General features: G+C 37.0%; 1 protein-coding gene and 1 long non-coding RNA gene across 6 annotated transcripts in view; one reads left to right on the top strand and one right to left on the bottom strand.

Moving 5' to 3' along the window:
* The window catches only part of Asph (aspartate beta-hydroxylase), a 208,121-nt gene extending 194,954 nt beyond the window's left edge, over nucleotides 1-13,167 (bottom strand). For 3 of the 5 annotated variants that reach the window (XM_076836295.1, XM_076836296.1, XM_076836302.2), the window contains exon 1: nucleotides 12,788-13,167. In XM_076836295.1, the coding sequence (XP_076692410.1) occupies nucleotides 12,788-12,914 (127 nt within the window). In that variant the 5' untranslated portion in view covers nucleotides 12,915-13,167. Of the gene's footprint in view, nucleotides 1-12,435; nucleotides 12,489-12,787 lie in introns of those variants that run through there. The other 2 variants (XM_076836297.1, XM_076836298.1) reach the window with 2 other exon arrangements.
* Nucleotides 13,168-13,325: 158 nt separating this feature from the next.
* Nucleotides 13,326-23,715, top strand: part of LOC143382057 (uncharacterized) — a 31,411-nt gene continuing 21,021 nt past the window's right edge. The window contains exon 1 of the long non-coding RNA XR_013088920.1: nucleotides 13,326-13,460. This is a non-coding gene — a long non-coding RNA (uncharacterized LOC143382057). The remainder of the gene's footprint in view (nucleotides 13,461-23,715) is intronic.

The raw sequence follows: 23,715 nt of genomic DNA, 5'->3' as shown, positions 1-23,715 counted from the left end.
ACTTTTGGTCAATTTTACTCAGAGATTTATTAATAAAACTAAATCAATAATATTTACAAATATACATAAAATCGCCAAGTTGGAGAAATGTATGGGTAGTTTTTAACTAGAATACCTGTTATTATAACTTAGTAATGAAAGCACAGAATTGGAAAAAAAAATACACACAAACACACACACACACTTTTTTTTTTTTTCCAATAGATGCTGAGAAAATACTCAGTACCAATCATAATTAGGGAAGGGTGAAGTGGAAGAAAGGGGAAGTGGGGAATGAAGGAAGAAGAGAAAAAGAAAAGAAGGAAGAATATCGCAGACCTACATTCAGCATGAACAAAGACACACAATACTAGCAAATAAAGAAATGTATACAAGGATACTTCAGCTTCACCCCATGGAATGGCAATAAAGAAAAAGAATTTGACAAATTCCTCAAACTAGAAATACAAAAAATTTCCCCAAAACTGATAAAAAGTATCTGCAAAATATGCAGGGTTGATATTCTACTTGCTTGAACAAAGCAAGAATGTTTGCTCAAATCATTCCTACTCAGCAGTGTTCCTCCAGGGAACTGGCGAAGAAAGAAGTTAGGCATTTCCCATTTAAAGGTGACAGGACATGTACACAGAAAAATCCCAAAGAATAAATTCAAGGTTTTTTTTTTTTTAAAGCTTCTAGAATTAAAAAATAATAATAATTTAGTAAAATCATAAGATCTAAGATGTAGATATCAGCTTCATGTCTCTATATTAGTAACATTCAATAGCAAAGTGAAATTTCAAAAAAAAATATCATTTACAATAGCATTAAAAAACTCAAAATATTTAGAAAAATATTTAACAATAATGCAGAACTCTTATTATTTAACAATAATAAGAGTTCTGTACAAAAAACTTAAGTCAAGGCAAAAATAACTTTAATACCTACATAAATGATGACTATATCACTGTTGTGGAATGGAAGACTCAGTGAGATGTTAATTCTCCCAAACTTGGGTCTATAGATTCAAGGTAATTCTCATGATAAGCCCTAGCATGCTTCATTCTGTAAAACCTTACTCTAAAATGTGCATGCATGGATATACAAAGGGACTAGAATACTCTTAAAAGGAAAACAAATTTGGAAGATGAACACTATGTGGTTTTAGTAGTTACTTACTATTTAGTTGGAGTATTCAAGACTGTGTCATATAAGCTTAAAGAAAATAGATAAAAGAAATAATAATAAAAGAAAATAGATAATAAAATAATAAAAGAAAATAGATAATAATAATAAAATAATAATAAATAATAATAAAAGAAAATAGATAATAAAAAAAATAGAATAAGGAATCCAGAAAGAGACCCATATTTGCACTCTTGTTTGCTTTATGCCAATCACACCAAAAGCAATTCAATGATGGAACCAAAATCTTTTCAACAAATTGTGCTAGACCCCTTAATAGCTATAGAGGAAAAAATAAAAATAAAAATATATATACACACACACACACACCTAATCCTAAATTAAACTAAAAAAGATCACAAGCTAATCATAAAAATGAAACCTAAGAAACTGCTAGAAGAAAATAGAGTGGGACAGCTTTGTGACTTGGGAATAAGAAAAGTTTCTCAGGACAGAAAGAGTAAAACACAGAACAGAAGAATAGATGTCAACACTAGAAATATCTGCTCTTCAAAAAACAGTATTCAGAAAACCAAAAGGTCAATTAACCTGGGAGAAGTATTTGTAATATGTGTACCTGGAAAGACCTTCCATCCAGAATACATAAAGACACAGGCAAAAAACAAAGAAGTAAAAAGTGGTGAAAGAGTTACACAGAAACTTCCCCAAAGAAGAGGATGTGTACAATAAGCACAAGAAAAAGTCTTGACATCATTAGTAATCACGGAAAGGCAACTGTAAACTGTAACAAAAAGCCACTGCATACCCAACCGAAAAGCTAAAAAATTTAAAAACTGACAGCACCAAATGATGGTACATATGCAAAACAAGTAGAATTCCCACAGGTTGTCAGTGGGAGTGTAAAATATACTGTACAACTGCTCCACCAAACAGTTTGGCAGTCTTTTAATAAAACTAAATATATACCTACCCTATATCCCAGCAATTCCTTTCTTGTATTTGCTCAAGAAAATGATGACATATGTCCACAAAAAAAGGGGAAGGGGACTTCTATAACAGACATAAAATTTTCTTCATAATAGACTAAAGCTAGGAATAGCTGAGGTGGCCATCAACTCAAACACACAAATTGTGCCATACTCTCACAGTGGAATACTTTCAGAAATAAAAAGAATGAAGTACTGACCTGTGAGCAGCAGCATTGATGAACCTCAAAATCATGAGGCAGAGTGGCAGAATCCCTTACACAAAAAGTACCTGCAAAATGAATTCTAGAATAGGCAGCACTAATATATGGTGGGGGAAAAACTTCAAAGAATGGTTGGCATCTGGTGGCAGAGAGGGGTGCGAGGCACAGGTTTGAGAAAACTGTAAGCACATGTTTGAAAAAACTTTCTGAGGTGAATAAAATATTCTCTATCTTCATAAGGTGTTGAGTTACATAGGTAGATATATTTATAAAAACTCTTCAAATCATACAGTAAAATTTGTGAAATTCACCATATGAAAATATTACCTCAGAGGAAAAAAAACAAACAAATGTTGAGCTCTACTTAATGGCAAGCACACGTTCAGGAAAGTGAGGTATACTGATGTTTACAACTTACTTTGAAGTGTATAAAAGAAAAGGATTAATCAGTGGCTATGACATGAAGCAAATATAAATATTAGTAACTGTAGAATTTAGGCAAGGGAGACTTTAAACTGAGGTGCGTATTTTTAAATTTTTCAGGAAAAAAAAATGGTTTAAAAAAAACTATCAAAAAATAAAAGTACCAAGACTAACTCTATTAAAAATGGTTAAGCTGGGCATGGTGGAACATGCCTATAATCCCAGCAACTAGGGAAGCTGAGGCAGAAGGGTGGCAAGTTCAAAGCCAGCCTCAAAATTTAGTGAGACCCTGCCTCCAAATAAAAAATATAAAAGGCTGGGGATGTGCTTCAGTGGATAAGTGGCCCTGCGTTCAAATCCTAGTATGGAAAAAAAAATGACTGGATCAAATTAATTATAAGATTTAAATAAGAAATACTATGCTTATGTGAAAGAAGACTCAAGCTCATAATACATGTATTTGTCCCAAATTATTCTATGAATTCAACAAATCCCAGTCAAAATCTTAAAATGCTTTTCATGAAACTTACTTGAGAATCTCTTCCACACCTTTTTATATACACAACTCTTCCACTCTGTCTATACACACAAAATACACACAGGCTGGAGCTGATACTTCAGATTCTGTAGAAAGAAGGCACATTCCTTGAACAGAAAAGTCTTATTATCCATTCTTTTAAGAAAACTGAATTAGATCTCTACCCACAACATATATTTTTTTAAAAAAAATCTACATCTAATATGGTAGAAGTCTAATTGCAAAAAAAATAATAATAAATTTCCTAATTTTTTAGGAGAAAAACAAAGAATATTTCATGAAATGTCACAAAAGATGTCTTAAATAAAACACAAAAGCACAAACCACAAAGCAGAAAATAAAAAGATTCTACTCTTAATATATCAAAATCATAAAAGTCTGTTCAACAAAATAGAAAATAACAATGTGGATACTAACAGGCTGGGAGAAGTCCTTTACCATACAAATAAATCAAAAGGTTCAGGATTCAGAAAAACATTTTTCAAATCAATATGAAAAATACAAAACAAACAGTAGAAAAAGAAAAACAGGCAATGTATTTGAACAGGAAATTCATAAAAGAAGAAACACAAATGACTAATGTCACTAGTAATTAGGAAAATGAAAATTTAAACCATGAAAGCCTACTTCACACCCACTATACCTGCAAATATTAAACCTTACCTAGGATAGTTGTACAATAGGAGATCTTATCCATTGTAAGTAGGAGTGGGAACTGATACAAGAACTTTGGGTTAAAAAAAATGAAGGCAATATCTATTTAAGCTTAATATGTGTGTCCTGTAGGACCAAACAATCCTAATCCAATATACATCCTAGAGAAATCTTCAGACACATACACAAGGTGATAGTACAAAAGCATCCAGGAGTAACATGACTTTGAAAGAAAGCAAAGTGGTCTTAGTTGGACAGCTCAATAAAAAGTGACAGATTCATATGGTGAAGGACTATACATATGAAAATACAGAACCAAAGTTTGGCAGGATCTCAAATGGTGTCTAAATAGTTAGTATAACAAGTAGAGCCTGTTTTGATTTGGATCTAGGAGTCTCCCCTGAGAAGCTCATGTGTTAGGCAATACAGCAATGTTCACATGTGAAAAAAGATAGAATACGAGAGCTAAAACTTTATCAGTGTATTAATCCACTAGATGAATTAATATTTGAATGGACTGTTGGGTGGCAACTCTAGGCAGGTGGGGCATGGCTGGAGGAAGTAGGTCACTGAGGTATGCCTTTGGGGACTATATCTTGTTCCTGACTCCTCACATTCTCTCTCTTTTCTGGCCGCCATGAGCTGAACAGCTTCTCTCTGCCATACCCTTCTACCATGACATTCTGTCTCACCTTAGGCCCCAAAATAATAAAGATCATGGACCATGGACTGAATCTCTGAAACTGCCACTCTGAAATAAACTTTTCTTTCTCTATGTTGTTCCTGTGAGGTATTTTGGCCACAGTGATAAAAAGGTGATTAACACAGAGCATAGTCACAAAACTTTTATCACACACTAAATATTTCTATACAGAGAAGATAGATACACTTTCCAAGTAGTTTTCATATATAACAATAAATATATTTACATATATGGACACATAACATGTAACATGCAACATAACATTATGTATGTATTATTTCTGTTTATTGGCATGATATAAAGAAATGTTTAAGAGTAATTTAAGTAATTTAAGGATAGTATTTATAAGAATAGTTAGAAGAGTAGATCACAGAAGAAATTGCATGTATATGGTTATGCCTTATTTTTTCACGTGTATTATAGATACATGGGTGTTCACTACATTATTCTTTATACTTATCTGTAGGTGTTCAATACATAAAATTTCAAACAGATGCAATTTGAACAAGCAACACATAAATACTTTTATTTTAGAACAGACAGAGATGCAAGTATTTTTTTTAACGAAAAAATGAGCCTGTGAAACAATTCACAAACTCATTAGAAAGCATCTTGCTCAAAATTATTTGATTCAGGAACAAAAAGGTAAAGTTAAATGATTGACATTCTTTTAACAGATATTTCACACATAGATTTTTGTGTTAATGTAAGAAGAAAAGCAATTGCTCCTAAATAAAATTTACATGTGAACCAAAGACCAAAGAGTTTTCCAGTATACTATTCCAGAATAACCAAAATTAAAAGCAAACTCTGAAAAGTAGGAAAACTGTGCACGTCAGCAGCATAGTAAACAAGAAGTAGAAGTAAGACAGGATAAAATAACAAAATAGCCATGACTATATACAGTGGCAGAATAGAAATAACTGTCAAACCAATGTTAAACATAAGAAAAGGCAGTTACAACCATGGTAGTTGTGGAATAAACTTATTTTATCAAACAATATCCTCTCACTTTAAGTTGGGACTGCTTCTTTCTGGCTTCCACACAGAATGAGTCACTGGGTTAAATCTGTGGGCACACATGCAGGAGAGAAGAGGTGGCATTTCTCCAAGTTCAGCAAGAGATTCTTTTTTCCACTACCAAGGCTGTCCTTGGAAACCCTGCCATAACTGGACAACCACCCACTTCCCCCATTTAATTCACTAACCCTCTATTCTTCGAAGCACAGTGAAACTATGTATGGCAGGTGAAGAAATTGACAAGATTGGGCAAGTCATCTCAACTTACAGGGGACCAAAAAATACTCCAGATCCTTTAGATCTTCTGCAACTTTTTTTTTTTTTTTTTTTTTTTTTTAATGATTAACAGAACAAGCTCAAAATCCTGTCAGCTCTCATAGGTTATCTATCAGATTTGTCCTTAGACACCATCAATCTGATGGGAACTAAACGGAATTCAGTGATTTGCCATTAAAATAGAAGCACATCAGACAAGGGTAACCAAGACACAACCCTGAAAAACAAATATCAAGTACCAAATCAAATGCCTAAAGCACCCTCTTATCTGAGGAACAAAAGATAAAATTAAACTGCAATTTTGGCTCCCAGCAATATTAGAACAAAAAAGAAAAAGTACTGAATTCCAGAAAATACCCCTTCAGCGGGCCATAGGTAAGAAAAATAGGAAAAAAGGAACATCTTGAATTTCTATTTGTATAACAGAAATGGCCAGAAATGCAGAATGAAACCAGACACACATTCACCCAAAGAGATTTATCCCAAACATATACGCAGTACTAAGCAGCTGGATACTGGGGTGGCAGATGAAAGAGCCAGATGGGCACTTCCAGGTCTCCCAGATGGCTGCAGCTTTCCCCCAAAGATTCATATAAGTTGTAAAATGGTTCTATTTGCATATAGTTCTTTTAATTGAATTTATTTTCAATTTGTACATAAAACCATAAAAATTATACATATTAAGAGTACCGTGTGATATTTCAATATATGTATACACTGTGTATTATTTAAACATATCCATTTCTTCAAACAATATCCTCTGATGAAAAATTTCAATATCTTTTCTTATAGCTTTTTTGAAATACACCATACATTACTGTCATCTAGTCACCCCACTGTGCAATAGCACACCAGAATTTATTGATCTCATCTAACCCTACACAGAGAATTTATTAAAGGCTACCTGAAAATATTTTGTACCTTAGTAAAAATAAACAACTTACAGGAGATGCAGAAGTACTGTATTCAAAATGCAAACTAAATTGCACATTTTCATGATATTAAAACTGTAGCTAGAGTACCATCAGAAGTTTAAATTGTATCTGCACTCCAGGAAGACAATAAATTACAGAATTTTAAAAGATTAGCTGGCAAATTAGCAACTTGAAGGTGGATGTGCAAATGGAATACCTACACAAATATACTCTGAGTAATACTCAAAGCCACAGTATACATGCTATCTCAAAAGCATCCATTTGACTTGAAACATATATGCTACACAATATAACTTTTTATACATCAGAGAATTTCAAGCATGCAATGACCTGCTTGGATCTACCCCATTTTCATATTCTGCAACTCTCCTACTATCAGAAGTACTTTAGTGGAAACATAGAAGCACAAACTGTAAAATTGGTCTTCGGCTATTGCAACTCAAAAAGAAAGCAGAGAATAAGTCTTCCTGTTTGAGGAGACTAAGATGAGACATGTTGAGGGACCTGCCGCATAATTCTTAAGTAAATAAGAATGCTGGTCATCAAACTCTTTCTTCCAAACTGCATTGCCTTTCTGGAGAAAAATGGGTTTTCTTTGTTTCTTTGGGATCAGACAGCACAGGAGTTATGTTTGATGCCAACTGAAAATCTGACAGACAGCTCACATGAACTTCTTCTACCCATATTACTTTGGTGGTAATTAGCTGACAATATAAACCTCACATATTCATTTTCTAATAATCTACGACACAGATGATTTTAATTGAAGACTAAAATATATTTTTTTCCTTTTACTTCCCCACCCCAGATTGATTTTTTTTTTTTTTTTTTTGTCTTCTCAAAAGGTGTTCAAGAACTATCTCAAAACATTTTTAGTTAATTTTGGTTTTATATGATCTGGCCAGGAAAGACAAATGATATTAACTAAACAACAACAAAAGCACACAATTCTTGTAGTAGATAAATTATGGCCTTCCTATCTTTTCATCATAGTGGAGGATTAAGCAGCTGGCACTAACTGATAGCCTCTGCTTAAAGGAAGGAAATTTCACCAGGACCTCTTCCCTTACCAGGTGAAGAGAGCCAGAATGCAAACAGCAGCTTACTGTATATTTTGGTTACTCAGTAATCTTAAAAACATTGAAAATAGAAAGAAAAAAGAAAAACACTGTAAGTGTGTTTGTAAAGGACCAAAAACCCACCAAATGAATTTGTGTATATATCTATCTTATAGATAGCATATGAACATATTTAATTCTAAATAAGATAAGCCTAAATAAGACTGCTTGAACAAATTTTTACTATTAAATTTCATATTGTGCCCTTCAACAGATGAATGGAGAAAGAAAATGTATATACACAACGGAATACTACTCAGCTATAAAAATGGCTTTATGACATTTGCCAATAAATGGATAGATCTAGAGATTATCATGCTAAGTAAAATAAGACAGTTCCCCAAAATCAAAGTTTAAATATTCTCTCTGACAAGTGGATGCTAACAAGATAAATGGATGTTAACACACAATGTGTGTGTGTGTGTGGGGGGGGGGGTGACAGCAAAATAGAAATTCATTGGATTTGATAAAGGGGAATGAAGGGAAAGCAGGGGGGATAAATATAGAAAAGACAGCAGAATGAATCTGACACAATTTTCCTATGTACATGTATAAAGGCATCACAGTGAATCTCCACATCGTGTGCAACCACAGGACTGGGATCCAAATTGCAAGTAAGATATACTCCATGTGTATATTAATATATCAAAATATACTCTACTGTCACTTATATCTGCAAAGAACAACAACAAGATATTGGTTTGGGTATCATTTCTATTATGCTATCTTTAACAAAAGCTTTTCATTAGTTGTAAAGATTTCTTTAAAATGCCCATGAATAGACTGTAAATCTGATTTCTTATAGTCCTTGTTCAGTGTTACTCAATTAAGATTAATTTATATGATGTAAACAAGCATCTATGTTTTATACTTCTTATATTGCTGCAGATTACTAAAGATATGGATTTTGGTAAGGGGTTTCTAACAACTTCACTAGCATGTTCACTGGGGAAGAATGTCAAAAATTCTTTTCTATCACAAACATCAAAGATTTTAGATTTTTCTGATTTTTCTCTCTTTTGTACATTTTGTACTTATTTCAAACTTCCTCACTAAATGTTGTTTTGAACCACCATCTAGATGTGTTTCTAAATATAGTTTTAAAACTATTATCCCATTAAAGTACTACAACAATGACAGCTAAATAAATAAATTGTTCTTGTCAGGTCTTTTGTTCACAGCAGCAAAAAAAAAAGACTAAAACATTCACCAATAAGCCCCCCTCCCCCCCAAAAAAACAATAAATCTGAAAACATTAATGGAGAAAAATGGATAGCTTAACAGTCTCTGAGCTTCTGTTTCGCTTTGAAGCTAGCAATGGATGTGTGCTTTGGGTTTCGTGGGTTAACTATCATCAACTATTCTGCAGCTTCTGTGTTTCAAATTATGCTTGTTAATAATGTGATAAGATAGATTATAGATGGATAGGGACAGATGATAATTTACTACCTACAGTGCCTTTGAAAGAAGTGATTTATGTCTTTGGACTTTGAGATACTGATTTAAAACAAAAATGGAAAGATTTAGCTCTTAAAAAAAAGATCTTAAGAGAACTAATCATCAGTATGTTTTTTAAGACTTTTGAAGTACTTATTCATCAGTAGTTTTAAGGACAGGCTGATTAAATAATAATAATTTAAAAATCTAATTGCTGTTATATAACCTGAAGCTTCAAACTGGAAGGGGGAAAGGAGTTCTACAGCGCCACCTGCGGGTAAAGGGTAATAAAGTTGCAGGATACTTGGACAAAATAAACAGGCAGATGGAAAGCAATTTACAAGCTACAGAAAAGGAGTGGGTGATACTCAACAGGGAAAAGTTAAACAGACAAAAAACATTACACATGAGTACAACAAAATAAGCCCAAAGGACATCTTGATTGTTCTTCAAAGATTTTTCAAACAATAAATCTGAAAGAGTCTTCTCCTGGCCCCAATTAGCCATTCAGGTCAAATTTTATATGCAAGCTAAAGATATGATGTCCAATTTAGTCATGTTTCTTTAGTATTTTAAAACACAAGCTTAAAAAGGTAAAATTAAACTCCATTGAATCGTGTTTCAAGTAAGTTAAATGAAATCAGAGGCAGATATGTCCCTCAAATGTATGCTCAAGGACCACGTTCTTTTGTCCCCATACTTTCACATAAAAAAAAAATCTAAGAAATAATAATATTTAATGTGACCAATATCACCATCAAATTCATTCTGTCAATGGAAAACATCTAAAAAAAAAAACTTACTATTTGAGCCCACTCTCAAACTTAAGATATTCAAATAATTTTAGTCAAAGGAAATTTAACTAGCAGCACAACAGGCACCTTTTCTTCAATAACAAAGTATAACATGCCAGCGAGAGAGCCAGAAGGAAACTTGATAAACTAGTTCAAATTCCAATTCCCATAAGCTGTTGCATATAAGAGAACCTAAAATTCAAATAGCATGATGCAATGAACAATATATGAATCCTAGTCTTAATTCCTCCAGTAAACTAGCTGAGTTTCCATGAACTGAATAACTTTCGATGAACTAGACAACTTCTATGAGCATCAGTTTTCTCATCTACACAATTAGAATAAGGAACTAAATGGGCCTCACGGTAATGTCACTGTTAAAAATTGTTTAGCCTCTATGATTTCCCAAGCATCCAGGAAAAGTTTGCACTTCAATGGTCATATCTCAATGACCAGATAAACACAAGAATGAAAGAAAAGTTAGCTTTATCTTTCAGGTATATCTTGCTATTTTTTAAAAAATAGCAATACAAATAGAATCACACATTCACACTACAGTGTTAACTGTTTGGGTTAATCAAAAGAATCCTGGTTTCTATCCCTGGTGCCTTCTGCCTCATACAGTCAGAACTTAATATTAATGGGGGGAAAAAAAAAGTCTACAGAAAAAGAAAATGCATTATGTAATATGCAGTACTGCAATATCAATTCTTGAATCTTTTTTGTAACAGATATTTCCTCCTTTATGCATTCCTTTTTATATGTTATGTTTTATGACAATTATGAATTCAATATGAGAAATTACTTAAAGGCTGTATATCCTCGAGTATACATAGATTGCTCTAAAATGCAATCTGAAAGACAGAATAAGTTAATTTAGATCTGTGCATTTCCTATACTTACCAGCTGACTTAAATGGCTCAATTATTTATCCCATGGGGGGGAAAAAATCATGCACTTTTCTCAATACTAATTCTTACCAATAACAGGCCTTATAAAGTGACTTCCTCAGAGGCAATCAGTCCCCAACTTAAAAGTGCAAAGAATGAAATGGGACAAAGGGACACTTGGATTGTAGCTCAGGGGCACACCACTTGACTAACGTGCTAAAGGACCTGGGTTCTAGCCCTAGTAACTCCCCCCCACAAAAAAAAGGGGGGGGGGGACATGTTTCACATGTAGATAGTAAAACAAAAATTGACATTAAAGACTTTTTCATTAGCTTTCTCTACTTGGTGCCTGGGCTTATTTAGAAATGTTCCAAGTGTATCCCCAGTCATCGGAAGCAGTCAATCTAGCCCTCTGCATGTTTAACTGACATTTAAGGACAAGTGAACAATGAACACAAATTTTACTTATGTCAAAGGTGAATTAATTAATATTCTGGCTTTAACCTTCAAACTGCATGTATTCCTTCCATTTAGAATGCAAATATTAGTTCTCAGAAAGGTAAATATGTGTAATAGATTTAGCTGCACTACTTCTATCATTTTCAAATTCATTCATTCATTCACTAATCAAATATTTACGGAGCACCTATTTTGAGACAGGACCATTCTAGGAGTTGGGGCTAAGGAATGAACAAGAGGAGAGAGTGAAACAAAGACAATACTCGTGAAAATAAACCACAAGGGCTGTGAAAGGAATAGTTCTTTGAAATATAACTATAGTTATTTGATTTATTTTCTTGACGTATACAACGCGTTGCATGAGGCTCTCAGCACAGACGCTAAATCATCTCAAGTGAAGTTAACAGTTCACATTCAACGCACATGTGTATTCCAGTTTCAGTATCCTACATATGAGTCAAGGGAAACATAAAAGAAACAGAGAACCACTGAAATTTGAAACGAAACAGATTTAAAACATCTGTTTTCTCTCTTTGCTGGGTAAGCACAGAGAGGAGAAAGGTGAATATTGAATGGGTGCTTTTTAAGAAAAAAAAAAAAAAAAAGGAGAATAAAAAAGCTCATCCAGTATTTTATACCATTCCCTGGTATTTTAAAGGCGATCGCAACTTAAACTAAGAAAAAGACCTAAAATGAAGAATAATTTATGAGTATTCAAATCATTCCCAACCCCGCCGCCCCAATCCCCGCCTCTGAATACACTCTCTTAAACACTGGTCCTCTTAAACACGCGTGATAAGGCAGGAACTTACTTTCCCTGACTTGGGATCAAACTCCCCAAAATATACAAGGCAAAGATAATAGGTTCTCTTACTCCCATCTTGGAATTCCATCTAAAGCCAAGACAAAGTAGGTCGGTAACCTCCAGGGAGGTTGCGTCGCAGGTTAGGGAACTGCCAGGAGGGGCTCCCGGGAGTGACCAGCCCCAGGGCTCCCGCTCCGCCCGGCCCCTCCGCCCTCCCTTTCCCCAGGCCCCGCGAACACGGCGGCCTCCGCCCCGCGCGCCTGCAGGAGGAGCAAGGCTGGGGATGGAGGACGCGCGGCGGGACCTGGGGGAGACGGACCTGGGGGAGAGGGACCCGCAGCACTGCTGCAGCCGCCGCCCGGGTTACCACTCCGAGGTCGGGCCCAAGCCCCCTAGACCTCCGTCCTGCAGGGACTCTGACCTCTCCGAGTCCCGGGGCTGCTGCTGCTGCCGCCGCTGCTGCCTGTGCTGCTGGTGCTGCCGCTACCGGAGCCGCTGGTGCTACTGCTGTTCCCTCCGCCGCCTTTGGCATTCTTGCGTGGGGCCATCACGCGCTCCACGGAGGCTGCCGAGGACCTGGCGGCTTCCTCAGTGCTCCAGGGACACAGGGGGCGCCGGGGGGGGGGGGGGCAGCTGATGGTGACAGACGCTGGAGCAGGTACGGGCCGCGGCTGCAGCAGCACCACCTCTGTGCTCCGGCACCGCCAGCCGTGCCTGCGAGGACTTTCACCCGCGTGCGGGCTGCGCGTGCCCGGGCTTGGCGCGCACAGAACCTGTGACAACCCCCCCTCCCGCGGCGAGAGCGCGCTGCTCTCCCACCCCAGGCCACGCCCCTGACCGGCCTCGCCGCACCCACAGGAGGATGAGTGATGCGGAGACTCGCCAATCGCAAGAGCCTCTGTGAAGGGGGCGGTACCTTGCCATGTTTCCCTCCCTCCCCCTGCAGACTTGGGGCAGTTCTGGCGCGTCGCAGCCGCCTGAGAGCGCGAGCCACTTTCGGCTCTCCAGTCCGTCTCGGTGCTTTGGAACGTGGCAAACGTGGAAGCCAACAGGGCTCTCGCGAGCGTTGGAGGACCCCGCTGGATCGGGATGAGGTGGGGCGCGGGGGGCGGGACAGGCGGACACGTGGGCAGCTCCCGGGAGAAGCGCGCCGCCTCTTGCCCGGTCACTGGGGATTTTGTTCCCGTACCCCTTTCTTTTGTGCACACCCAGGAGTCTCATCCTTCTTCCTGCGAAAGGGATGCCTGTTTCTTGTCAGTCTTAAGACTTATTTCTGAAATGGTGACACTAGGACCAGTTAAATGCTTACACCGCAGTTATTGATCCGTTGGTTTTGAAACCGGGATCTAATCCATTTGTGCCATCAGTATTTTTAGAGAATCTTGGTTAAGACATAAAAATGAAAATGTGACACAAAAAGTTCCTTTTTTTCCCACCCTGGACAGCAGCACCCTTTATCTGAAATCTCCCTCCGCCATTCTAACGCCTGCAGTTAACTTTCCCTGATGCCCCTGGTCACCGGGTCCCCTTCTGGTACTCAAAGTGCTTGGACCTTGCAGCCTCATAATTTGAAACAGGGAAATGAAAATGTTGGCACGTGGAAGAACCAGACAAGGACTTGATGTCATGTCAGAGTTGTCTTCATCTTCTTTGTGTCAAAATTACTAAACATCAAGATCAGTAATAGGCAAGAAACGTTTAGTAATTTGATACATTTTTAATAAAGTCCAGAGACCTTCCCCCAATTCGGGACCCTGTTTCCAAGCACCCTCTAGAAGCGTCTCCAGAGGTCCCAGGAGCCATAACATGATTTCAATGGGGAAGAATGGGAGGATGGGGGAGCTTGGCTAATAGTGGTGGGCTGTGTGATGCTTCTTAATATAAAATAATAGTAAGAGTTAAACTAAAGAAAGAAAAAAAAACAGTGCTCTCACTCCATAGGACAGTTTAACTCAAATAATCGCAAAATTCTATTATCGTGCTCATTTTTCAGGGATGAGCTAAAGATTGAACAAAGTAAGTAAGGTCACAGAGCTGTTCCTTGATACTTTGTAAATACAAATCATGGGAGGAAAAAAGACTACTTAGTTTCTCCTTGAACCATAAAGAAACATCTACAATAGCATTTGTATCCTAAACAATACTTAGAGCATCAAACACTGTCCACCTAATCCAATTTCAGGGACTAAATCCTCCCAGTCTAAATATCAGAATTCTGCATTTTATATCTGTTTATACTTCCCACTTGATGAGCATGAAAAACACAAAGCTTACCTTGGATCCACGAATTTCTTTACACAAGATCTTTACTCAGCTTGGGGTAGGAGATGGGGGGTTTAGGATTCATGGTATCTTTGAAATCGAGGGGACAAATATCCTGTGTTATCCTAGCCTCTTTTCTAATGCTGAGTGAAATAATGTTAAAAGGACCATAAAAACAGCACCAAACTAGGACACTGTATTAAAATACTAATTTAATGGAACTTTTGAACTAGGCCAAATGTGTCTTTCAGATATTTTCATAAACTTCCATTGGCTTCAGTGGGATTTGCAAGTGAGAGCTGGAGGACACCATTTGCCCTAGTTTTTTTGTTGTTTTGGTTTTAATCTTTTTCTCCTGTTGCTCCTTCACAACTTCCAGTCAAATGATTTCAAAATTACATATTTCTGGATCTACTTATGTATATTAAAATCATTGCTATAAAACTCCATTTTAACCTCCTACCTAGAAAGTGCCTCTCATTTGTATGCAATCTTCCTAATATGAAATTTTATTATTACAAACTAAAAATGAATATTCCCCAAGCTTTATTTAACATAATAAATTGGGTCATCATGGGGGAAAAAAGAATTTCCACTGGTCATGATTTATTTCTATGTTTTCATATTACATTAGTGGTATGTGGCACAATGAAAGTTATGCTGGGACATAGGAAAGCACTTTTAAATCTTTTTCTACTCAAAATGCTCCTAAAGCAATTATTCCCAAATGAGGTTTATCTCAGTGAGTAAATGAACCGACATTTGCACCAGTCTGATTAGTATCTACATCATAAAAATACAGAATGAATTTATATGAGCAGAAATAATTTTACATCTAGCCAAAAATAGATTAGAATTGGAAATATTATCTTGTGATATTGGAAAATGAACTGAAAACATATTAACTAAGAAAAATTATCATTTCCTTTTGCATTTCAATTTCCTATATTTTCCTATCAGGATTGGTGATGCTTAAAAAATAATTTTTAATTATTAGCATTTAAGTGATGGTTATTGCTAGATCCAAAGTTCTTAGCAGAGGAAATTGATAGAATCAACTGACTCTTAAGTCTCAAACCTATTGCCAGAAAGAAACATAAACATAACATAAACATGTGGGGCAAGGCAAGTAATTAGAGACTAACAACTAATTATGGTTAGGGAAATTCTGTGGTTTATAAATGTAAATATCAATATTATTGAGAAGTAGTTAGTAATGAAAACTAATTAGAGAAAATAATGTGGAGAAATCTCAGATATCCTATTGGTTTGCAAAATAATTTTATATTTAATTTGCCTTGATAATCTAATAAGTCCTGTGCATATGTATAACTAAAATAAATACTTCTTTGTCTTTCATGGAAAAAAAAAAAAGAAACAATTCTCTTTAGGTTAAATAGGTCTCTAATCAAAAGAAAAATATCCTGAAACTAACCTTCAGGATCTTCCAATTGCATGATGTCTAAATGCATAATGCAAATATATTTTCTTATAATGAATAGTGTTAATATAATATGCAAAATCATATTGGTAAGCCTGGATCCCTGATGGTTGATGGGAAATTATGCACATACCACATAAACATAATTTTAACTCAGCCCTTTTGCTGTATCATCATCCTGACTTGAATCTATTCTGCAATTTCATAAGCACATGACAAACATTATTGAGCCTCTCAAAAAAAAAAAAAATAAAAAAATAAAGAACTAAGTGACTTTGCCAAATGACTCGCTAGCATAAAAATAATGGGTGTGGGTCTGTCTCCCAGTGTCATTACAAAAAAGATTTGATTAACCTAAAGACAATTGCTAAATATTTGGAATACTAAAAACATCCCTTACTTTTAAAATTTATTTAGTATTGTGATGTACTATAAACTAGTAGTCCTGAATATTTTATACTCCATCAAATGATAAATTCCTTCCTCTCTTGGCAAATCCCTTTGAGTAAGATATATACCAATACCCAGCATGTCCCTGAAGGCACTTCTCCCAGCACTAGAAAGCATATTCATCTGGTAAAATTTAGTGGAAATTATTTCTAAACAGCTGTCTCACATATTATATATGACTCTATTTTCTCTGCTTCTTTAAGTTATACCTTTTGCACTTAGCCTTTCTAGCAGCAAGACACAAGAACTCAAGAATGCAGCTACAATAAGGTATGCATTGTGCAAAAAGTTAAGTGCAGAAGTTTTTGCTGTTTAGATGTATCTTAAGAGATTGTTTCTAAGAACATTTTTTTCCCCAAACTTGAGAAGCTTGAAATCAAACATGAATAGCTTAATAGAGTACTTAGACTTACTAAAGTAAGTTAAAAACAATATTTAGGTATGTGCAGACTACAGCCTGTTGACATCTTCTCTAATGCTTCCTTGGTGAACTGGATGGTATCCAGAGAGCAGACGATATTACATGAATGTTTCCACCTTCTTTGTACTTGCTGCTTTTCTGCCTCTGGAGAACTTTCCCCAGACAACACAAAGGCCATGGAGCGCTTCACTTGTCTTCCTCTCAGTTCAGCCTGAGCTCTGCAGCACCTCTCAAGCAGAAATATTCTTGAGTGCTCTGTGAAGTTATGAAATGATTAGTCATTAAAACAGTTGGAAGTTGCATGTTGGGACTTATATTTGGTGATAACTCAGAAGAAACACAAAATCAATGTCTTTTTTGACAGAAGGGGAAGTCTTTGCAAGTATTACTCAACCTAAAAGGATTTATTTTCTTAAAAATAGACAAGAGTAACCCACTTAATATTTATCCCACCCCACAAATATGGGCAGCAATGAATAACTGAAGAAAGAAATTAAAAAGCAAATATAGGAAAAGAATGAAACCATTGTATGAATTTGTATAGTAATCACTTCATAAATACAGTAGCCTGAGATAGACAATTATATTTAATGAATACCTACTTAAAATGTAAAATCTAATTACAAACTGCCAAGTCTCTACAAGTAAAATGAGTATCTTACAACAATAATAGACCTTCCAGAACAGATTACCATGGGGCACAAAATATAATCTATGAATGACCTAAAACCAACATGATAGGAGGCAAAAATAAAGTTTGTCCCATTAGCTAAGTATGAGTATACCTGGGTTATTATTTTTTGGTTTTGTTTTTTTGGTTTTTTTTTTTGTTTGTTGTTATTTTTCTTGGGTGACTTCCTATTGTTGTTGGTGGTTTTCTGTTTCTCCCCTATTTCCAAGTTAGAATGTGGCTTGATATTATTTACAGTTGGTAGCTGATTGGACATATGTGCATGGTACATCACAAACTTTGTGAATTTCATGTAAGTTATTGTATACTAACAGTTCATGTTCCATCTAATGTTTTTTAAAAAGGAAAGTCAAGCTTCAAGTGAAAAGTATCACTTCAAGTACGAAAAGATGTTGAACTGGAATTATTAGAATCAAATTTAGGTCTGAAACTTACACTTTCCTCAAGGAGCAGAACTTATAAACAGCAGTTCTCACTGAATAATGTTTCCTCAGGTCTAATTCTTGCCTGTGTCTGCAGGAGGATGCATAACATTGCTATTGTAGAAGAAAAGTGACCCTCACCCAGCACAATGACATCTCTTCACTCTTTTCTCATCTCAAGACATCAAGGATACCTCTGTGCCCTTCCCCTTCTACTACTTTCTAATGAATTGTTCCTTCCAAACTACCCTTGATAGTAACCCCATTCCATTATAGTCCAATGTTGGTCATGGTGGAAAGGGGAGGATTCCGAGTGTGGTCACCAGCATGTCTCATACTCTCTGACACTTTCCCCCTGATCTATCATCAGTTCAGTCTTGGGGGATACTGTGGACACAAAGCTAAAATGCCTTCCATTAATTGAACTAGAAGACAGGTTAGAAACCCTATATCTCTTGGGAACAATCTCCACCAGTTAACAGAAAGTCCTCTTTCCTGCTGTCCCCACTCTTAGGACTCTCAGGAAAAATGCAAGTTGTTAGAGTAGAAGGATGATAGGCTCAGCATGACTGGCAAAAATCTGGCCTGCCTCTGGCTGTAATCCTACTGGCTAACAACTCTGCAGTAAATAAGGCACCATGCCAGAGAGACCAGCCAAAAGACTTTACAATGGGGAGTGTAAAGTGGGGTTGGGAGAACTTACCAATAGGCCTCTAAGGAAAGCAGGACTGTTGCAATCCCATCTCTCTGGAGTGCACGCTTTCCCCAAGACAAACTGCACAAACATCTCCTAAGCTCTCACTCCAGGCTTGGCATCCCTCTTGTTCCTTTTGTAGAAGAATTTCTGCTTACTCTAGCAGAAGTGGAGAAGGATTTTTTGTAGGTGCAGCCATCTGTATATAGTAATTAGATCTTAAGATGGTTGAGGAAGAGCTCCATGTCACTTTTTCTGTTCCTCTCCCTGCTTTTTCATGGGGCCTTACACATCATAGACTGGTCCATGGGCCAATAGTGACCGATGGAACAACCCTCTGTTATACCTTCTCTTACATATTTCCTGCTCTAAAAGAATCACCAGTCCCCAAGGTCATAATTCTTCAGCTGCTCTGAATAGTTTCCAACTGTTTTCTGCTTGACCAAAAATTGGAACACTAACTTGAGAGAGGGAAGTGCTGTTTCCCATGCCTTGTGTGGTATCAGTCTGATGACAGTGACTGATGGTTGGTTTCCCCACACCGTCTCTGACTCTTCCCAACATTTCTTTTCACGTTTTCTTACTTCCCTGTGATCAACTCATCCTACTTTGAGCCTAAATATACTTCAAAGAACTAGAAAGAAGGTTTGCAGAAGTGCCTTGTCTTTCTCTGTAGATCTTTTGGGCCACTGCCTGTGGTCAACCCCTTCCTTCTTAAGGAACAGAGAGCAAAGCCACAGGGGAATAGCACCTCTCTCCAGTTCCATCTGTTATCTCCAGAAAACCCTCCCAGGGTCTCTCTCTTCTCCATCTGTGTCTTACAGTACTCGAGGTGATCTGGAAGGATTTGTAAGAATGGGGAGCTTTGTTGGCTGCCTGAGGACCACAGAGAATGCTCTCATTGTAACCCCTTCCATTTTCCACTTGGAACTGCTATCAGATCTGCACTGTTTACTATACTCTGCCAGAAAATATTTGGGCACTTGCTCATTTGCCAACAGGGCAACACATATTGTCTATTTCTCTGTGTCTCTGTGTGTGTGTATATGTGTGTGTGTATGTGTGTGAGTGCGTGCGCGCACATTCTCCTACAGTTTTTGAGATTTGGGCAGTGTTTGCCAAATACATAAGACAATATTTTCAGGGCTCTATCTTTTAGTATCATGACATTTCTCTCAAGAGCTAGTTTTTAATGTGGAGAAAACATATGGGCCTCAGAAGATTTGAGTAGAGGAAGGAACCAGAATAAAGAATATAAAAGGCTATTTTGTTTTAAATCAGCTACAACTCTTTTTCCTGTATTTATACAAGGTAGCCATCCAATTAATTGCCTATTATTAGGTTATATTCTTTCTGATAATTGTCATTAAAAATAGTACTATTCAGGTAATTTTGAAAAAATTTAATATACAAAAATGAGAAAATTTTATTTTGTATCATTCTACTAATATTTCTGACATGCACACTTATAACTCTGGCATTGTTGCATTTAAAGATTTTGTTCTTCACTTTTTCATGATTATTAATGTCTCTTCAGTGTCTTTATATCTGCTTTTACTATATGAGTTAAGACTATTCCAGGTTACAAATTAGATTTGCTCCCAATTTTTAAATTCTTAAATAATGTCTTCTGTGTAACTATTTCCAAAGAAACCAAATTGACACTTTAACATAAAATTATACAGCATTACCAGTTCTCTTCAAGTTTTAATGCACAGTAAATTTTCTATGAGTATACTCACTTTCTGTATACTTTATGGGTGAAATTATGTAAGTAAGATATGCTAACTCATCCAATTCAATGCTTGTCCTCAGGATGAGCTCAGAAGGCATGTGCAAGGTCTTTTTCATATTCTAACTTACTTAAAGATATAACTACTCTCTGGAGTTAGAAATTCAAGGCTCCTGAATATATCTGAGCAACAGTGGGAAATAGCATTTAACTGGAAGTACCACAAATCAGATTGTCTCTAACTAGATGTGCTGCCTCCAGAAACCCACTGGGCCTCTCTGAGCTTAGTATCTCATATGTAAATGTCACAAATTTAACAGTCTTTGATGAAATCTAGGGATCATTAAGAGAAACAATCTCATTTGCCATAGAGTTTTCTAGAAGACTTTAGAGATCCATGTGCCCTGTTATATCTGCACTGGAAAAGAACGTTCCTTCTACCCTTGCATTCCAGCTGCTACGTCCAGGCAGCTGCTATTGAGAACAGTCTCTTCCATTTTCTTTGTCTATTCATAGGTTTGGCAGTAGAGGATACCTATTTATCCTTTGGATGTGGTTTCAATGTGTACTCCAATCATTCCTGGGTTGGAAATTGGCCTTGGCTGGCAATACTGGGTGGTGTGGGCCCTTTAGGATGGGGTTTAATGCAAAGTAATTAGGTCACTGGGGGCACTGCCCTTAAAAGGGATTTAGGTAGTTCTTATCAAACCCCTGTTAGTTCCCAAAAGAGGGGTTGCTACAGAAGAGCAAGACTGGCCTCTCCTCTCTTTGTGCTCCCCGTCTCACTATGTGATTGGTCCCTTTCACATGTGCTTCCACCATGATGCCAACCAGCACGATTGGATGCAGCTGGGAATAGAGAAGGGACCTCACCAGATCCACCAGATCCACCATCCCAAATTGTGAACTAAATAAACTCATTTTTTTTATGTTTGATTTCATGTATTTTATTATAGCAATAGAAAATGAACTCATACAAGTGGGAAATGAATTTTTTTTTTTATTCAAAGCAACACAGAGTACTATCCACTACTGTGTGGAGAGAATGCTTGAGAACTCTACATAAAGATATAAATATGGTAAATGAATGAATGATTCTGTTACTGGATTAAATTATTGACTCAATTTGACTGCATTTTGCACAATGTGAAACTTTCCTGGACACCACGATGAGACAATTAATGGTAAAGTTCCTTGGAAAGTAGAAAGCGCTTTCTAAATGTAAGCAATTGTTTCTTTCTGAATTTTAAATGACAATATCCCTATGTACCCAAATTTAATCAAGTTCATTAACCAAACCGCTGGATCGGAAACCGAACCATCAATAATAGCTAAAAGTTCCCAGGAGTTTCTTAAGAAACATAGAAATTTTAACAGCATGCTTTCACTGATCTTCCCTCTCTCTTACTCTCAACTTTCCTTCCTTCCTTAAGTAAATATTGACCCCTTGACCTGCCCGACCCCATCCCATGCTATACAAGTGCCATTTAATTCCATGGTACATAAGTCAGGCTATATAACTGCCATCCAAAAAACTCTAACACTGGCAGTTTTATTGGATAAAATCCATAGGCATACTGTGTAACCCACTGTACAATCATCAATCAATTGCCTACTTCATGCCAGGTATGTACCAAATGCATGTGAACTTTGCCCTCCAGAAATGCATGTTGTTTTGGAGGGAGACTAGCATGCAAATTAATGATCACAATACAGCAGCTGCCTTCTACTTGTTTGTTGTTGTTGTTGTTGTTTTTCTAGTACTGGGGATGGAACCCAGAGGTGTTTAACTACTGAGCCACTTCCCCAGCCCTTTTTAATATTTTATTTAGAGACAGGGTCTTGCTGAGTTGCTTAGGTACTCATTAATTCTCTGAGGCTGGCTTTAAACTTGCAATCCCCCTGCCTCAGCCTCCCAAGCCACTGGGATTACAAGCATGCCCCGCCCTGCACCCGGCTGCGTTCTACTTTTGCCTGCACATGTGGCATGGGCAAGAAGACAGAAAGGGCAGGAGGAGACAGCTGGAGTGGTTCCATGCATATTGTGTAAGTCATAGGACTTCAGGGTTCTTGGGGAAACTTGAAGAGCATGTTGCTCCGTACTTTCATTTTGCAAATGAGAAAACTGAATCTTAAAAAGTGAGTGACTTCAGAGGTTGCATAGTCAGTTAAGGCAGAACTAGAAAGTAAATCACCTAATATTCACATGAATTCTCAGCAGGGGAATTACCCAATGGGGTGAAAATTAGTTCTTGGGCAGAAAAAATATTAGAAATTACAAAGATCACCTCCCATCTTAATCCATTGCTGCTGCCATAACAAAATATGATAGATTGGCTTCTCACAGTTCTAGAGGTTGTAAAGTCAAAATCAAGACAGGGGCATGGGCAGGTTACCTGTCTGGTGAGGCTGCTCTCTACTCTCAATATGGTGCCTTCCTGCTGGGGTTGGGGAAAAAACACTGGTCCTCACATGACAAAAGCATAGAAGAGAATAGTCCCATTCCCTTAAGCCTTTTAATAAAGGCCCTAATCCCATCCATGTGGGTTCTGCACCCATACCTCAACAGCTCTTAAAAGTCCCACTTCTTGAATCATCACACTAGCCATCTAGTTTCAATATGAACTTTGGAGGGACAAAAACTTATAGATGATACCAACTCCAGTGAGCCACAATACATACACAGAGATGCGGTACTTCTGTGGTATTAAATTTTCATGAGTTGAAGGGGTGATTATGAAAAAGAAACATAAATAGGCCTCCTGTGGAAATGAAGGGGAATAATTTTTCAGAAGCCTGAGAAACACTGGCATGCATCCAGGACTCTGTTCCTTCTACATCGATGCCTCATTTTTATTCAATGGTCCTGCATGTCATTTTATTTATTGTTTACCTTGCTTTCTCCCCATCACTTTTCTCCTCTCCTCCCCTCCCTCTGCTCCTCCCCCCTGCCTCCTTCTTTTTTCCAGTACTGGGGATTGAACCCAGGGGTGCGCTACCACTAAGACACATTCCCAGCTGTTGCTCAGCCTGGCCTTGAATGTGAACTTGAGTTGCTCCTACCTCAGCCTCCTCTGTTGCTGGGATTAAAGGTGTGCACCCCCACATCCAGCTTGTATTTTTCTTCAAACATTTATTTCTCCTAACCAACAATTATCAGGGCTAATTTGTTTTCAGTCGATTATTTATGATCTGGCACTACACACTCTGACATGAATAAGTATCTTTTTTTTAAA

This window comes from Callospermophilus lateralis, chromosome 16 (genome assembly GCF_048772815.1).
Source record: "Callospermophilus lateralis isolate mCalLat2 chromosome 16, mCalLat2.hap1, whole genome shotgun sequence".
NCBI lineage: Eukaryota > Metazoa > Chordata > Mammalia > Rodentia > Sciuridae > Callospermophilus > Callospermophilus lateralis.
This window is presented reverse-complemented; position numbering and strand designations above follow the sequence as displayed.